The sequence below is a fragment of the Limulus polyphemus genome, unplaced genomic scaffold, assembly GCF_000517525.1.
Source record: "Limulus polyphemus unplaced genomic scaffold, Limulus_polyphemus-2.1.2 Scaffold1484, whole genome shotgun sequence".
NCBI classification, from domain to species: Eukaryota; Metazoa; Arthropoda; class Merostomata; order Xiphosura; family Limulidae; genus Limulus; species Limulus polyphemus.
Window position 1 is genome coordinate 209,722 of NW_013667094.1, and position 15,717 is coordinate 225,438.

The 15,717-nt window shown below is 35.1% G+C and overlaps 1 protein-coding gene across 8 annotated transcripts in view; it reads left to right on the forward strand.

The window, feature by feature from the left end:
• The window catches only part of LOC106463792 (potassium voltage-gated channel subfamily H member 6-like), a 218,516-nt gene that overhangs the window by 168,946 nt on the left and 33,853 nt on the right, over positions 1–15,717 (forward strand). For all 8 annotated transcript variants that reach the window (XM_022391384.1, XM_022391385.1, XM_022391386.1 and 5 more), the window contains 3 exons: positions 4,148–4,567; positions 10,376–10,769; positions 13,345–13,544. In XM_022391384.1, the coding sequence (XP_022247092.1) occupies positions 4,148–4,567; positions 10,376–10,769; positions 13,345–13,544 (1,014 nt within the window). The remainder of the gene's footprint in view (positions 1–4,147; positions 4,568–10,375; positions 10,770–13,344; positions 13,545–15,717) is intronic.

The window sequence follows — 15,717 nt, forward strand, 5'->3', positions numbered from 1 at the left end:
TGTTTAGCGCGATTGTTGAGTGTATCGGTTAAGTTATATTCGGAAAGAATAAACCAGTTTTATCAAGTAAAGGCTTGTGTCGCGTAAGTTTCGTCGGTACGAAGTTACGGAAAATTAATTAACAAACGGAGACGTAACAATACCTAAAACGTAATACGACTGACTTATCGCTTTCAGTCCATCTCTCTAACGTATATATAGAAAAGTCAGTGCGTTTTTGTAACAGTGCGTTCCAACAATGGCTTAGCAACTTAGCAACAAAAATATAACCTAATATTGGTGTTAGTCTATGTACTGAAAGTATCAAATGAAATATATAAACTACAAAATTGGATAAACTGTGGGAGAAGAAAGTAAAGAAAAAAAATGATATAATCGTTTATCAACAATAACGAAATGAAGGTGATATTTATTACGTTCGTCCTGTTTCTTGTTCAGGTTGTGTAAAAAAAAAAAAAAAAAAAAAACCTTAACGGCTTTGATGGTCTGAACATCTTCTGACAAATGAGGAAAAATCACAAATATATATATATATATATATATGTATAGTTTTAATCCAATGGTAACGTAATATCTGTCTTCTGAAACTATTTTCTCAACTTCTGTCACTACTTTCTGCAGTGATCAGGTACGAAGGATTTTTTGGGTGTTTAGGCGTCGTTTCGCCTGGGGATTATTGTAGCTCTATACTTCTACTTTTCTAAAACTGTATATTTCTTTTGTCAACTTCTGACACAACTTTCTGCAGTGATTACGTGCGCATTAAAGCCCTCACACATTCTCATGTAAGCATTAGTTTCTGTACACTTACGTGCAGGTGAATGTTCTGAAGGGGCGGAAAAACGGTAAAAATATTCAATCCCAAACTACCAGTAAGATATTCTCACAGAAATTTTTCATAAACAGTTCTTTTGACTTTCATCTTTAATGAAGCCCAAGAACAGTAGATAAACCCATACATGTCACATTGACAATTTGGCGCTGGTAGTACTTGTCTAGTGCTAGTATTTAAAAAAAAAGAAGCCTTTCAACATTTCTCTGTTAGCCTACACACCTGTACTTGGTTTTAGCTGTAAGACTTCTAACTCGATAGATAGGGCTAAGAAACTTGATGAAGCACTTGATTACAGCATATTCGACATTCAGAACTCCGGGGTCGGTGCATGTTTGTTTCTGGAATGCCTGTTACACTATAAGTGCTTTTTTTTCACTTCATGCGATCTTCCAGTTTTAAACTTCCTCGCTAGGTAACTTCTTAAACGCTGTTATCTTATGATCTAATACGTTGTTACAGTACAGATGAACAAGTTTGAGGACAGCTACTTTCATAGCTAGTAGTAGGTTTAGTCTTTTTGGAACTTGAAAGATCAGGTGGCTTTGCTCAAGCTTCTGGAGACTGTTTATTTGAAGACGTCGTAAAGACAATCTTGTCCTGCATTTAGTTATAATGACTAGAAACAGGTGGCTGTGTTTGCATTATCGTTTTTCTTAAGCTAAAATGATCCAGACTTTGCCACGCGAAGTCCAGTTGTTTGTCGTCAGCAACCGTAAGGATGGCAGTGTGTGTAATGGTAGTCAGAATAGCCATAATAAAGTGCCCTCTATCGACACACTGTGGAAAAACGGATACTGTTACTCCACGGATCTTTCTCATTTTCCTGTGTCTAACCAGTATGGTGAAAGTAGTACACGTGTATCCGAGTTATGCATAGAAACACCCGATTATCTCAAGCGTGAAATGGACAACGGAAATGGAGAGAATTCCACTCAACGGCATGAATCTGTGTGCTCTACGGACACCAGGCCCGGAGGAGGTTGTCTCAGTGATGAAACAATCAACTTCGACCCATCACCTGGTGTCGCTCATGCAGTAAGTTCTTCCCATGAGATTATTATAGTGCTTTTTTTTTTTTTATCACGATGCAATTTAATCACGGCTTTCCCTACCATACAGTCTAGGAGAAAATACTATTTACGAACATGTTTAGCTTATAATATCTGGAAATTAGTTGGCTAATAAAAGAAATTTGGTAAAGCTTTATAGCCATGTGTAATGAACTGTGTATGAAGTAGTTAATGAAATGTAGCTCGAAATGCTAATTTGAATATTTACAGTAGTATTATACATTCTATAAGCCAGATGGAGAATAAGAATTTTATTACAATTAACTTTCATTAAAAAAATCGGTGTTAATGATATTTTCGGCCGTAATCCTAACAATATCTCATATCAGCTTAGAATATTTAAGTTAAACCTAAAAACAAGACTAAACAAGATATGCAGTTTAATGTATTTTAATTTATGCATAAATTAATTAATAAAAATTTTGAACTTTTCTTCCTATAAAAGTATTTTTGCCAAAAATTACAAAAATGTAAAAGTGATTGTTATTTCGAAAGTGGCCCGGCATGGCCAGGTGGTCAGGGCACTCGATCGCAATCTGCGGGTCGCGGGTTCGCATCCCCGTCACACCAAACATGCTCGCCCTTTTAGCCGTGGGGGCGTTATAATGTGACGGTCAATCCCACTATTTGTTGGTAAAAGAGTAGTCCAAGAGTTGGCGGTGGGTGGTGAAGACTAGCTGCTTTCCCTCTAATCTTACACTGCTAAATTAGGGACGGCTAGCGCAGATAGCCCTCGTGTAGCTTTGCGCGAAATTCAAAAACAAAACAAACATACTTCGAAAGCACGTAAAGTCCGTAGTTGTTCGTTATTTCTGCATACATAGCTTACCATTGATGAAACGTGGTTATTTCTTCTATAAAGTTCATGTGTACCTATCCAAGAGTGAACATAAGTTTAAACTAATACTTATCATGCAACTGAATAAAATGCAACCGAACAAGTGTATGAGTGAAGGATAGACCTGATAGGAGACGTCAGTGTAGTGATTTAACAAACACTTAAAGGCTAAGTACACAAGTAACAGGAGACGTCAGTATACTGGTTTAACGAACTGCAAGAAATTTAGTCTCTCTTCAAACTTACGGGATTAACTCATGTTTAATGAACTCAATTTCATCTGGGTTTTACTAGCTGTTCCAATATTATGCTTAAACTATCGAACTATATAAAAATTATTGAGTATTAAGAGACGATAATTCCACTGGATGATTAGAATTAAAGTCTTGAGTTGCTTTACAGTAGAAATGTTTTTGTTTTTAATTGTTATTAATCATACGTTACCGCTCTTATGGCTGAAACGTCGCAGTTTTAATTGCATAAATAATATTTCCATTGTAAAGCTGATTACAGTATCAAACAAAACAAAGTATATATATATATATATATAAATTGTTTTGCATAATTGATAGTTGAAACCGTCGGTACTTGGTGAAATTCCATGATTACAGAATTGAGGAAAAACAAGACAGTTGTACGTTTCACAAGTACATCATTACAGCCATGGCGAATGTCAAGATCATTTCCGGTTCTTTGTTTAAACATGTATATAAAAACCCTGCTACCAAACACTTCAGTCTGTACCTGATGATGCCTTTACTGGCGAAACCATGGTTGTAAGAAATGTGTTTGTGAAACGTACAATTGTTTTGTTTTTCCTCAATTCTATATTACTTTGGCTTACTCTTTTCTTCATCAAAAAAGTAAAACTTTGGTCATTTGCATTTTATACTATTTCTTTTTTGCACAAATTTTCACAATTTCGTACAACGCAATTGCTTAAAATTTTTTTCTAACAAGTTGTAAACTTCAATATTAAGATTTCCTGTTGTTGTTCCTTCCATTACTTCAATGATATTGAATTAACTTTAGCACAAGTTTTGTTTCTATATATAGTATTATAGTTCGTGGTATCCCTCAGTTTATTAGATTTGGAATTGAGCTGGTTGTGATTGCAAGTTGCCAAATAATTGTTCTTATTTGAACATTTCCTATAGTCAATTGTATAAACATCAGATTAACCCTTATTATGCAGATAATTAAATTGAACAATAAATGTTTATTGCAGTGATTCATTAATAACAATACTGATTATAATAACAACCATCTGTTGTTTTTGCCTTATCTTACTGAAACCCATGCCGTTTAATCTCAGGTTGTAAAAGTGTTACATAATAATAGACCATTAGACTTTAGATACTTATGTGGCTCTGTTTGATATGTATAAGGAAATGTTTTGAGCAGGTGCTGTCTTTGGGTGCTGACGTACTTCCAGAGTACAAGCTACAGAAACCTCATGTTCACAAATGGACTATCCTCCACTATTCTCCCTTCAAGGCCTTCTGGGATTGGATAATACTTCTATTGGTAATCTACACCGCCATTTTCACTCCTTATGTCGCTGCTTTCTTGCTGAATGAAGATAGAACCAAGCGTAACAAGAAGTACGGCGACGACCCCATCGTCATCATCGACCTTCTTGTCGATGTCATGTTTATCATCGACATACTCATCAACTTTCGCACCACTTACGTTAACTCCAATGAAGAAGTGGTCAGTCATCCAGGCCGGATCGCTGTCCACTATTTGCGTGGTTGGTTCATCATAGACATTGTAGCCGCAATTCCATTCGATCTTCTGCTTTTTGGCTCTGAAACGGACGAGGTAAGGTATTCAGTATATGTATTGGCAAAATCAAGTATTGGTAATCAGGAGCTTTATTTTATTTCAGATTATAAAAATAATGCTAATAAACTGTAAACAGTAGTATATAGTAAGTAAAATGTATTTATTTATTCGGAATATTTTAAGATAGAAGTCCTGTTGATAATTTTTAGTAGTCGTAGTATTATTACTGATTATCTAAACAAAAAACAGGAGAGTTGATGACCTCAAGCGTCCTCCTCATTTCACTTCCTAATGTTTTGTTTCACAAATCATAAACTATCTTAATCGCTTGGGGAGGATATGGAGCATTTACTTAGTAATGCATCCGTGTGTGCTGCCTGATTGTTTATTTGTAACGCTTAGATATAAACTAAACCAGGAAGTGAAAAAAAAAAAAAGATAATGTGCTTTTTATTGGACAGAAACACAAAACCAATAAACATGTGATTTAGTTTTCTAACAAATGTCAAAGTACACCTTGTGAGTGTTTACGTTTTCTGGCAAGTTCTCTTTCATTCCATTGATGAATTATAATCAGAGACGTCGCTAGGTGCTGAAAAGATTCGAGGCTCGGGCCCATAGACGCGAGAATTTTCGGCGTTTCAGTATGATATTTGATCATAGTTTTCTGTTCTGACATTTCAAGACACCAACTGGGGATTCGAGACACTGTCAGATATGTTCGAATGCCTAGCGACGCCTCTGATTATAATCAAAACAAAGGCTTCATAGTTAATGCTTCTATAATAAAAAAGGGAATCGAGTATAGGCGAATAACATAATCGCTCTGAGTAGCCTGATGTGATAATAAGTGGTTACTGTTGCGAGAGTGATCAATTTCTCGTATTTTCTAACAGACTAATCTTTTCTTAGTCCATTTGAGAATATATACTCTCACTCTGACACACACAAATTATGTACTTTCCATTATCGATGTGAGCATACATATGTAGGGTGTTAAACATAATAAAATTCAAACTTAAAGTAATGATAGTCTTTTACCAGAACTTTCCTTCGTTTCATTCAGTGACTTAAGTTCAAAGTGTGGACTAGCTACAGCTCTACGATATCTATTTTATCTCCTTTACTTGCTTTAAAGTTTAAATGGGCTAATAATTTCTCTCTTTGCATTTCAGTAGTTTCAGCCAAGAAGAAATAAATTTATTAAATAGTTTCTGTTTAATAGAATCCCAATTTAAGGCTTTCGGAAGATCACTTCTTGGGAATTATGTCATGACAAATTTGAAGAAACATCAGCCATTTTACTGACTGTTAGATTTTTTTTTTTTGCCCAATTAATATTGTTTCTAATGCACATTTTGGAACCAATTCATTTGCCATTACTGGTCGATTTGAATGAATGCCAGTTTGTGAAATTTTACTCCTCTATTTTAGGGGTCATTAGGTAAATAGAAATAGAATCTTTGTCATATTGTTCTATATATTTACTTGTAATAAAGCAAGACTCAATCTAATAATTTAATTTGATATCGAGGAACCCATTTTATGACTAATAAGCTTTAGAGGTGGATTGAATGAGTAATAATGAAATCTATTACAAGTTTAACGTAATAACAAATATACAGCGTTTCGATAAGATTTTGTCATCATCATGTACCTGATGATGTCGAAACGTTGCAAATTTTTTACTGTGTTATACTAATAATAACAATTTTCGTTACCCATTGCAATGCGACTCTAAACTTTAATAGTTTAATATTTAGGTACACATTTATATACTGATTAAAGTTTAAAGCTTTTATTTTAAACCTTCTTATATCATTCTTTTTCGTTAAAATAATTAAAGCTATGAACGTTTAAGAATAAGTAGAAAGTAATGTAATAACAAGAAACCAAAATGAAATACAAATTGATATACCAAATACTGTTCTTTCAAGTTAATGTGATACTCAACATTTAAGAGAAATGCAGTGTCATATAATAATTAATATTCTAATATAAAGGGTCTGACCACTTTATTAGAAACAATGTACCTTTTTCGACTTGTATCTGACCTCAACTACAGGTACAAATTAGGTTGATCACACGATGTGTCAGGTTATCACTGCAGTACTATAAATGACTGGGGAACAAGAACAAGGATATTTGCAGCCAGTTTAACAGGTATGGAGAATGGAAAAGGTATTGCAGTGTTCTAAAGAAACATGATAGTTTGTGCAAGTCTAGCATGTGCCACATTTGTCAAGACAGTTGCATGGGTATGTTGCTCCAAGAAATTGGTCATTCGAGTTTATCAGCAATGGAAAAAGTTGAAGAAAATGTCTGTTAGGAGGGAGAATTGTGGCCGTAAACACGTAGTGACAGAAGGTGGTTAGACAGTATGTTAAAGTCCAACCTTCATCAAACAATACGCTAACTGACAGAAATTTAGTGCAGGGCAATCCACACCCATCTTCAGACGTTCTTTGCGAAGAAAGTTGCAAAATGGGTTACCAACAAGAAAAAGCGCCTTAAATGATATAAAGAGCATAAACATTGGAGTAATTAGGACCTGTGAAAGGTTATGCTGTTCATGGAATCATGCTCTACCCCTTTATTGTACTAATGGAAGAAAACAGAATTGTAAGAAGCCACAATAATAACTCGCCCCTCTTGTGTGGTTCCAGCTGTCCAAGCCTCTGGTGGTGGATTCATCTTTTGGAACATCTTTTCCTAACATACCCTCGCTTTTTGATCCCTTTAGAAGGCAGAATGAATGCCACTGCTTACCTCATTTCTGATCAAGAGCCATCCAGCGATTACTCGTGTGTACCCAGATAGAGACACCTACTTCCAAGTTGACAATACTACCACTCACCATGCCCACATTGTACGCACATGCTTTGAAGAACATGACGAAGACTTCAGTTATCTCTCATGGTCACCATAATTCCCGAATTCCGATCCAGTTGAACTTATTGTGGGATGAACTTAAAAGACGCTTTCGCCATTGCTATCCTCTGTCTTCTTTGTTCCATGAATTACGAATAATATCAATGACCGAATGGAGAAACGCTCAGAACTCCTTCGAACACCTTGTGGATTCTATGCAAAAGATGGACTAACCTGTTATTAGGTAGATCCTAATAAAGTGGCCAGAACCTGAATACACCCTCACCAACACACACACACACACACACAAGACAAAACTTTATGCAATACTGAAAGGTAAGATCATGTACAGTCGGTTATTTTGTTTCTACAGTATTATATTTATTACTTTCAAAACTGACCTACTAGGTTTGTATAGGAAAATATGTTTCTGAGTATCTCTCTCTCCTGTGTTATTTGTGTTAAAATACTAAGCTTGCATAAACAGATTATGAGGGATCGAGCTCTTGAACGTCACCTGTTACAAGTTGTCAGTATGTCAATAGCTTAAGTTGTTTGTTTGCTATTTAACATCTTTGTTAAAATGACTTAATTTCTAGTCTCCATTGTATAGGCCTTTTGGAAAAGTCATCAACCTGGAAGCTGTCAGTTACACCTAGTGATGTAAATGTTAGTTGGTAGAGCTAAATATACTGATGGTTAAGTATTTGAATGTGTTACAAAATCTGAATTGTGGGTTTTTAATATGTTCTCATCTAATAATGAATCAGTGTAAACATATACGTAATATTATTGGATTTATACGAGACCTATTCTTCGAAAACTGGTTTGATATACAGAGCCATAATCTTGACTGTAAAATAATGTATTTTTTAACTGAGTGTAGGAATGTCGCCTTACTGCTTTAGCTGTATATATATATATATATATATATGAGTATTAATTATGTGGTGTTTACTTTCGAAATATTATTTACAAAGATTTTTATGTGACTGTCAGTTCTTACTTTATTATGCGATTTTCATCTTTTGGAGTACGATTTGAAAACATGTTTTGACGGATTGCATGGAGTGTCGAAGTAGTTTTGTAAACTATGCTTGTCAAAGTTTACTTACTGGATATTTTTAATATCTTTGCCTGCATGAATATCAACACTTTAATGATGAAATATTATGTGGAAATGACTACGTAATATCCTTTCTCAGTATTAACAAGCTATATGATGAAATTGACTGACTTTGGCGTACTAAATATATAATTTCAAGACATGACTTTTCGAATGTTATTTTTTCGGCATGTTTCTTTGAATGTCAATTGTGAAATTTGCCTGCCAAAGAAAAAATCTGGTATTAATCATAACTTTCTGAGAATTTTTCCATAAATTAGGTTTCCCCGTTTCTTATTTTTTTGTTTCTCGATGAAGCCGAAGTGCATGCATCAGTGTCACCTGGCGGCCAATAATCAATCAGTGCGGGAGCAAGCACGAGCAGAAGTAACATCGCTGTCTCATTCTCGTCGAAACGATTTTATCGTCACCTCCACTAACCATTTGTTAATCAATTTTGAAACTCGTACTTTAGTGTTCACTATGCATGACGAGTGTGTGTGTGTGTGTGTGTGTAGAATTCTGTGCTTGTTAGGTAGAAGTCCATTGTGCTCTGATAAAAAAAACAAACTCTAACGGAATTTTGAAGTGATAAATGTTGAAAAAAACTTTTAAAAATGTTTTTTTTTTACCAAGATAGCCTTTGCCAATTGAAAGCATAGTTTCCAAATGTATAATATTGCAAATAAACACCGCCTTATCGTTAATCGCTCGAGAAATATACTGTTTGAGTAAATGTCTACATACTTAAGATTCTTAAGTTAGTTAACAATTAAAAAAAAATCTGAAATGAGCAACTTGGTTTAAATCAGGGTGCTGTACTTAAATTTCAAATGATTCCACGTATTGATTAAGAGATTTTAACTAGTGTAAAATTCTGTTACATGTTGGTATTTCTTCTTAATTTAGATTTGAAAACTGATATTAGCTAAAAACGATCTTCTCCCCATCTTTATTTGTGTAAAAGCTATAGCTCAATTGATACACAAAATTCATAGTAAATCGTGGTGATTGGTCCCAACATAAATACCTTTGGAAACAGTGTCTCGCCATGTGATCTTGACTTCTGGTGCTGTTAGTATTTACGTAACTTTGGGGGAATAGTAAATCAGTTTGTAGACGCAGAGGAAGATTTAAAGATGGTGCTTGATAGCGAAATAAAATTAATTTTGTTTATTCTTTTCTACACAAATACTGCAATAAATTAGTTGGAGTCCGGAAGTAACCAGAAATAATGATGTATGAACTATGATTTCTAAGATAAAGCATGCTTATGTAAAACTGCGTATATAAATCTTTGGCTTAACTTTTAATTTCTAAATGTAATGTTGTTTCTTACTGGTAAAAAAGTTACGCCTAACATAAAATTGATTTCCAAATTTAGTGTTGTTTCTTACTGGTGTATGAAAACAGTTTGGTGCATAAGAGACACAATCAGAATACAATATGAAAACGTTCGAGTTCATAAAACAAACGAGAACGTGTATAAACAACTGTTAATTTTATCATTATTTCGTAAATTTGATGTTTTTTAATATGATTCTGATTTTGTCTCCTTGTTATTAATCTGTTTCAATACATCATACTTCCAGATGAAATAAGAGTGTCCTGAAATAATAGACACCTCTAAATACAAATGTTTTTCGCTGCCCTAACAACCGTCTTTCCCTTCATTACTAAAGTATTACGATGATAATCAGACTTACAAGGACATATTATTCACAAATTTCTGGATATATTTTTAAGTTTTTACCCACTCTTGACATCACATAATGACATCTCCCACCCTACACAGTGGAGGTTTATTAGGAAAAATTAAAAATTTTCAAATGAAATCGTGGTCGTCCATGTTTTTTTCTTGTGTACAGACCACAACATTGATTGGTCTGTTGAAGACAGCTCGACTTCTACGATTGGTGAGGGTGGCAAGAAAAATCGACCGCTACTCAGAGTATGGAGCTGCTGTGTTGCTTCTGCTCATGGCTACCTTCGCGCTAATTGCTCATTGGCTCGCCTGCATATGGTACGCCATCGGCAACGCCGAGCGCCCTCTACTCAATCCTAAGATAGGATGGCTGGACCACCTAGCGAATTCAACTCACCAGTTCTACAACAACTCTAATGGAGGACCTAGCATCAAAGCAAAGTATGTGACAGCATTGTACTTCACCTTCAGTAGCCTGACCAGTGTGGGATTCGGCAACGTCTCTCCAAACACCAATATGGAAAAAATCTTTTCAATCCTCATTATGCTCATTGGATGTAAGTTAGCAAAGATAGTTGTATTTATACAGGTAGTTAATCATTTGAGATACATAGAGTTAATAGTCATTTTCTTTTAGGCTTACTCAAATGTAAGACAATACCTAAAAATACGATACCACAAACCCACTTTTCTTCGCTAAAGATACGATATGTGTATTATGTCATTTAACGAGGCGAGACGTTACTCTAAAACCTTCATTTGCGTTAATTCATGAAAGGAAAATCTTCTGAACAGTAGGCACTGTTTTTTAAGAAATTGAAACACGCCTATAAACATGGCCGAAGACAGCGAGAAACTGTTCAGTGACCACAATGCTGAAAAAGAACACTTAATAACATGGAAAGAAATGCGAAGATTGCTAATATGAATAATTCTTCTTAGAAAATTAGACACTAATGATAAATAAAAACAGAGTCCCTACTTGAAATCTCATTTTAACATCAGAAAATAGTTAATACTTTTAATGGATATTTGGTATGTGGGTGTGCAACTACAAAAAGTGCTAACACTCTGTAATTCGTAATATTTGGTGTGTGGGTGCGAAATTACAAAAAGTACAAACTGCATGCCATTCATTGAGTTCAGGGATATATTTTTTTGTTTTCAGAATGTCAGTAAAGTAATTAATATGTGTCTTTAAATTCATACATTCCATTCTGCACAGATCAATCACGATGATGATCTCTGCTTATCCCCGTGCTTTGAAAGTATTTTCTCCATTTATGCTTTCCAGCATTATTTCAAATCCCCATTTAAATGTCTCTTAAGATGACCTTTTGCTCTTTAGATATTCATGGAATCTCTCTTGCAAAACGTTCCAAATTTATCATTTTCGTATTCTTTAACTTTCTGTTCAAATGCTACATAACAATCGGACTTGGCAACAACGACACGCCGTTCTACACGTCTGTTCGGTATGGAATACCGAGAAATCTCGTGATATATTAAACTAAAAATAGTGACATAATACGCGAATCGTATGTGTAGCAAACAGAAGTGACAAGGGTGGATCCGGTTTTGAGGAAATTGCCAGTAATGTGAGCATATCCATAACAATATAGAAGAATAACTCGGGTAGGGATAATAGTCCATGGTCATGTTCTCTTAACTTGTAGCAATAGCACCAGTATCTTGTACTGAACTGTGTTTATTACCGACTTCATAGAAGTGAGGATCTTTTGTGTTGTTTTAGTTTCTTTTAACGTTATCTTGTACAAAGCATTGATTTGTATCATTATTCTACATCTTTCATATATGTTACCTCACTAGTATACATTTTATAAACATAATTTTCAGATCCGTGATTTAACTTCTTCCGCACGATTTACTGTTGGAAACCATTTATGGCGATAGAATTTCAGTGATAATTTAGTACAGATTTTTTTTGAATTAATCATAAAATGCTGTATCGTGAGGGTTAGTATTGAGAGTATCATAGCCTCTATGGCAGCAAAACATGTTCTTGTTACTCTTTGGATCCGTCCTTCAATTACATACTAGTATATTTTACAATGTCTTATACTTTCTGGCCCGGCATGGCCAGGTGGTTAAGGCACTCGACTCGCAATCTGAAGGTCGCGGGTTCGAATCCCTGGGGGTGTTATAATGTGACGGTCAATCCCACTACTCGTTGGTAAAAGAGTAGCCCAAGAGTTGGCGGTGGGTGGTGATGACTAGCTGCCTTACACTGCTAAATTAGGGACGGCTAGCACAGATAGCCCTCGTGTAGCTTTGCGCGAAATTCAAAAAACAAACAAACTTATACTTTCTTACTTTCTATGTCTTCTTAGGTCCTTTAGCAACTAGTTTGTCACTAGTAATTGGACTCTTGTAACGTAGCTAATACATCTTGATTTTTTTAAACTATTTGTGTACATAATAATTTTGTTCCCAGTTTAAGATATAAAACTGATTGTGAATTTAGTAAAATATTCGAGTAATAACAAAACCTCCTATTCGTTGCTTCTTGTTGTTGTGTACACTTTAGAATTAGTAAATACCGTTACGCAGAAAACAATATTAAAAACTGCTTTTACATCTTTGAAATGTATCGGTTAATAAACATCTACAAGCGGACGCGGAAACAAAGTGACTTAATTTAATCTTATTATTCTCATACTACCAGTGTGATTTTATTTTAAAAGTTATTAACGAATTTATCTACCAACCACAAACTTAACTGTTCCCATTAGATTTGACAGTGCTTAAAACGACAAACCTCCACTGGTCATGCTTTTGGCAGTTCACTTTGTGGAAGATATTATTGAAAATACATTAATAAAGATTGTGTAAAGTTTTTAGTCCACATAACTTTACCTTTCATGGCTGTAGGATGTCGGAAAATATCTCTAAGTAATCAACTACATCAACTCTTTAATTTTAATATTTTATTGAGCCTATCAAAAAATAATGACAGTTGAACATAATGATGGTAATTATATTTGTTGTCCCAATGGCAAAGTTTGGGTTTTAGTTGATTTTTTGTGTTTGTTTTTTAGTAGTATCTTATAATCTAGATAGCATTCGGCTTTAATTATTGTTGTATTAAACTAATTAAACATTTTTCTTTAGCTTTAATGTATGCTAGCATCTTTGGCAATGTGTCTGCAATCATTCAAAGGCTGTATTCTGGAACCGCTCGTTACCACACCCAGCTGCTCCGGGTGAAGGAGTTTATCCGGTTTCACCAGATTCCAAATCCGCTCAGACAGAGGTTGGAGGAATACTTCCAACATGCCTGGACTTATACTAACGGTATCGACATGAACATGGTATGCCGTCTAAACTAGATTAGAGATTTGTGTGAAATATTTTTTTGCAATAAACCCGAATTTAAACATCTCAATAGTTCTACAAGGATGGCTGTTTTCGCAGTGATCCCGCCTTGTGATGTTACATTACATTAATAATATTTGTTCTAACGTTCAAGTTGTAGAATACTGGGTCTTATTTCCGAGATTTTTATTAGTTGTTTCACAATAACTTGTTATAGTTTACCTGTTTCCACAAAGTTCGAATGAAAACCCATCTTACTGTGATTGTTTAGCTCTTAACCTATATATATATATGAGAATCTGTACTATATCCGTAATGGTTTTCTTACACTGCTAAATTAGGGACGGCTAGCGCAGATAGTCCTCGTGTAGCTTTGCACGAAATTCAAACAAAACACTTGCTTCAAAGAAGTCGAATTTCTGGGAACACTGACATACTTAAGCCATAAACTTTTCCTTGATTTTCGCCTTCCCATCCACGTGGTGCAATACAATCGCCAGCTACCTTGTCTTACATGTAGTTTCATTCACTTCACGTGTAAAAAAATTACGATTGTGAATTGTTTTGTCAATGTACAGCGATATTTATTTTACTTTAGTGGTCTTGGACAACACAGAAAATATACGCAAGAATTGTTTTTGCCAATGGCTTCTCAGCTTATCGTTGTGAAAAAAAAAGTAATTAAACACTCTCCTGCAGTTACCTTGTTATAGAACATTTTCCTGTATTTACCTTGTCACAGAACAGTTCCCTGTAGTACTTTGTCATAGAACAGTTCCCTGTAGTACCTTGTCATAGAACAGTTCCCTGTAGTACCTTGTCAAAGAGCATCTTCCTGTCATTACTTTGTTATCGAACACTTTCCAGCAATTACCTTATTATCGGTGCCGAGCGCGACTCAACGATTAGTGCTTTCGGGCTGTGCGTGCGTTGTAAGAGTGACAGTCAAATCCAACTATTAGATATGAGTATCGCATGAATTGGCAATGGATGGTGTTGATTAGCTGCCTTCCCTTTAGTCTATCACTTCAAAATTAGGTACGACTAGTGCAGATAGCTCTCGAATAGCTTTGCGCGAAATTCAATAAAAGTAACAGTTCTTCTTATCGAACTGTTCCCTGCAAGTACCTTTATTGACAGAGTCCGCTATCTCATCGTCACTACGAAGTGCGAGCTTTTGGCAAGATGAAACAACAATAAAGTCAATCAGTCTTTTTAACACTTCTGGATTTTCGTGACATTATCGTTTTGTTGTAGGATTGCAACAAGTCGCTGTTCACAAAGAAGTGCATCAAGCGACGTTTCTGACCTCTCCATACGCTTTCGAAAAACGTTGTTTGGAGTTGTTCTCGAGAGGGACGATGTACAGATGCACTCTGAGAAGAAATTCCAATCAAAGTAACCTTCATTGGTCCAAGTGCCGTTTTCTAACAGAAGTGAACAAGGTCAACAATATAGTCTGTAACTTGCTGCGGTGCTGACTAATCACTTATTTGCCGATTAATTTTATCGATCCACATTTTCACACCAGCCATCACTGATACACAGTTAATGACGACAACAAAAAACATCCGAATGTGAATATGCAGATTACCTTTTATGTACATTATCGATCCACGTTTTCACAAGAGATTTGAAAATATGCAAACAGTCGTAGGAACTGATATAGTCACAATTTTCGTGCATTATACCTTGTAATTTTGCGCCCTAATACTGCAACTTTCTCACGCAGACATACTTCCGATAAAATAAATAGATCGTGCATGGCTCAAAATTGTTTCACGCATGGAAATTGTCTCGTATTCAATAGAAATTAGTGCATTATTAGAAGAAGAACAGAATGCGTGATTAGCCAGTTGAAAATATATTCTGTCATTTACACATTAGGTTTAATAAAGACTTCCGATTGAGATAAACTTTCGAATTAGTTGCTAGCTGCTATACTGACATGTTAAACTATTAAGAAATTAATGTCGCTTTTTAGATGAAAAACCCGAACAACTTATATATCTAAACAAAACATTTATTAAATGAAATGGTCTCTATTCTTATCGATGATGCTTTTCCATCGTAAAATCTGGTTGCTAATGCCCTGATTAAAGAGATCACTTGGCTTTGAAGCAAAATACATGTCGATGCCCTCTTTAACACCTTCCACATTTGCATACG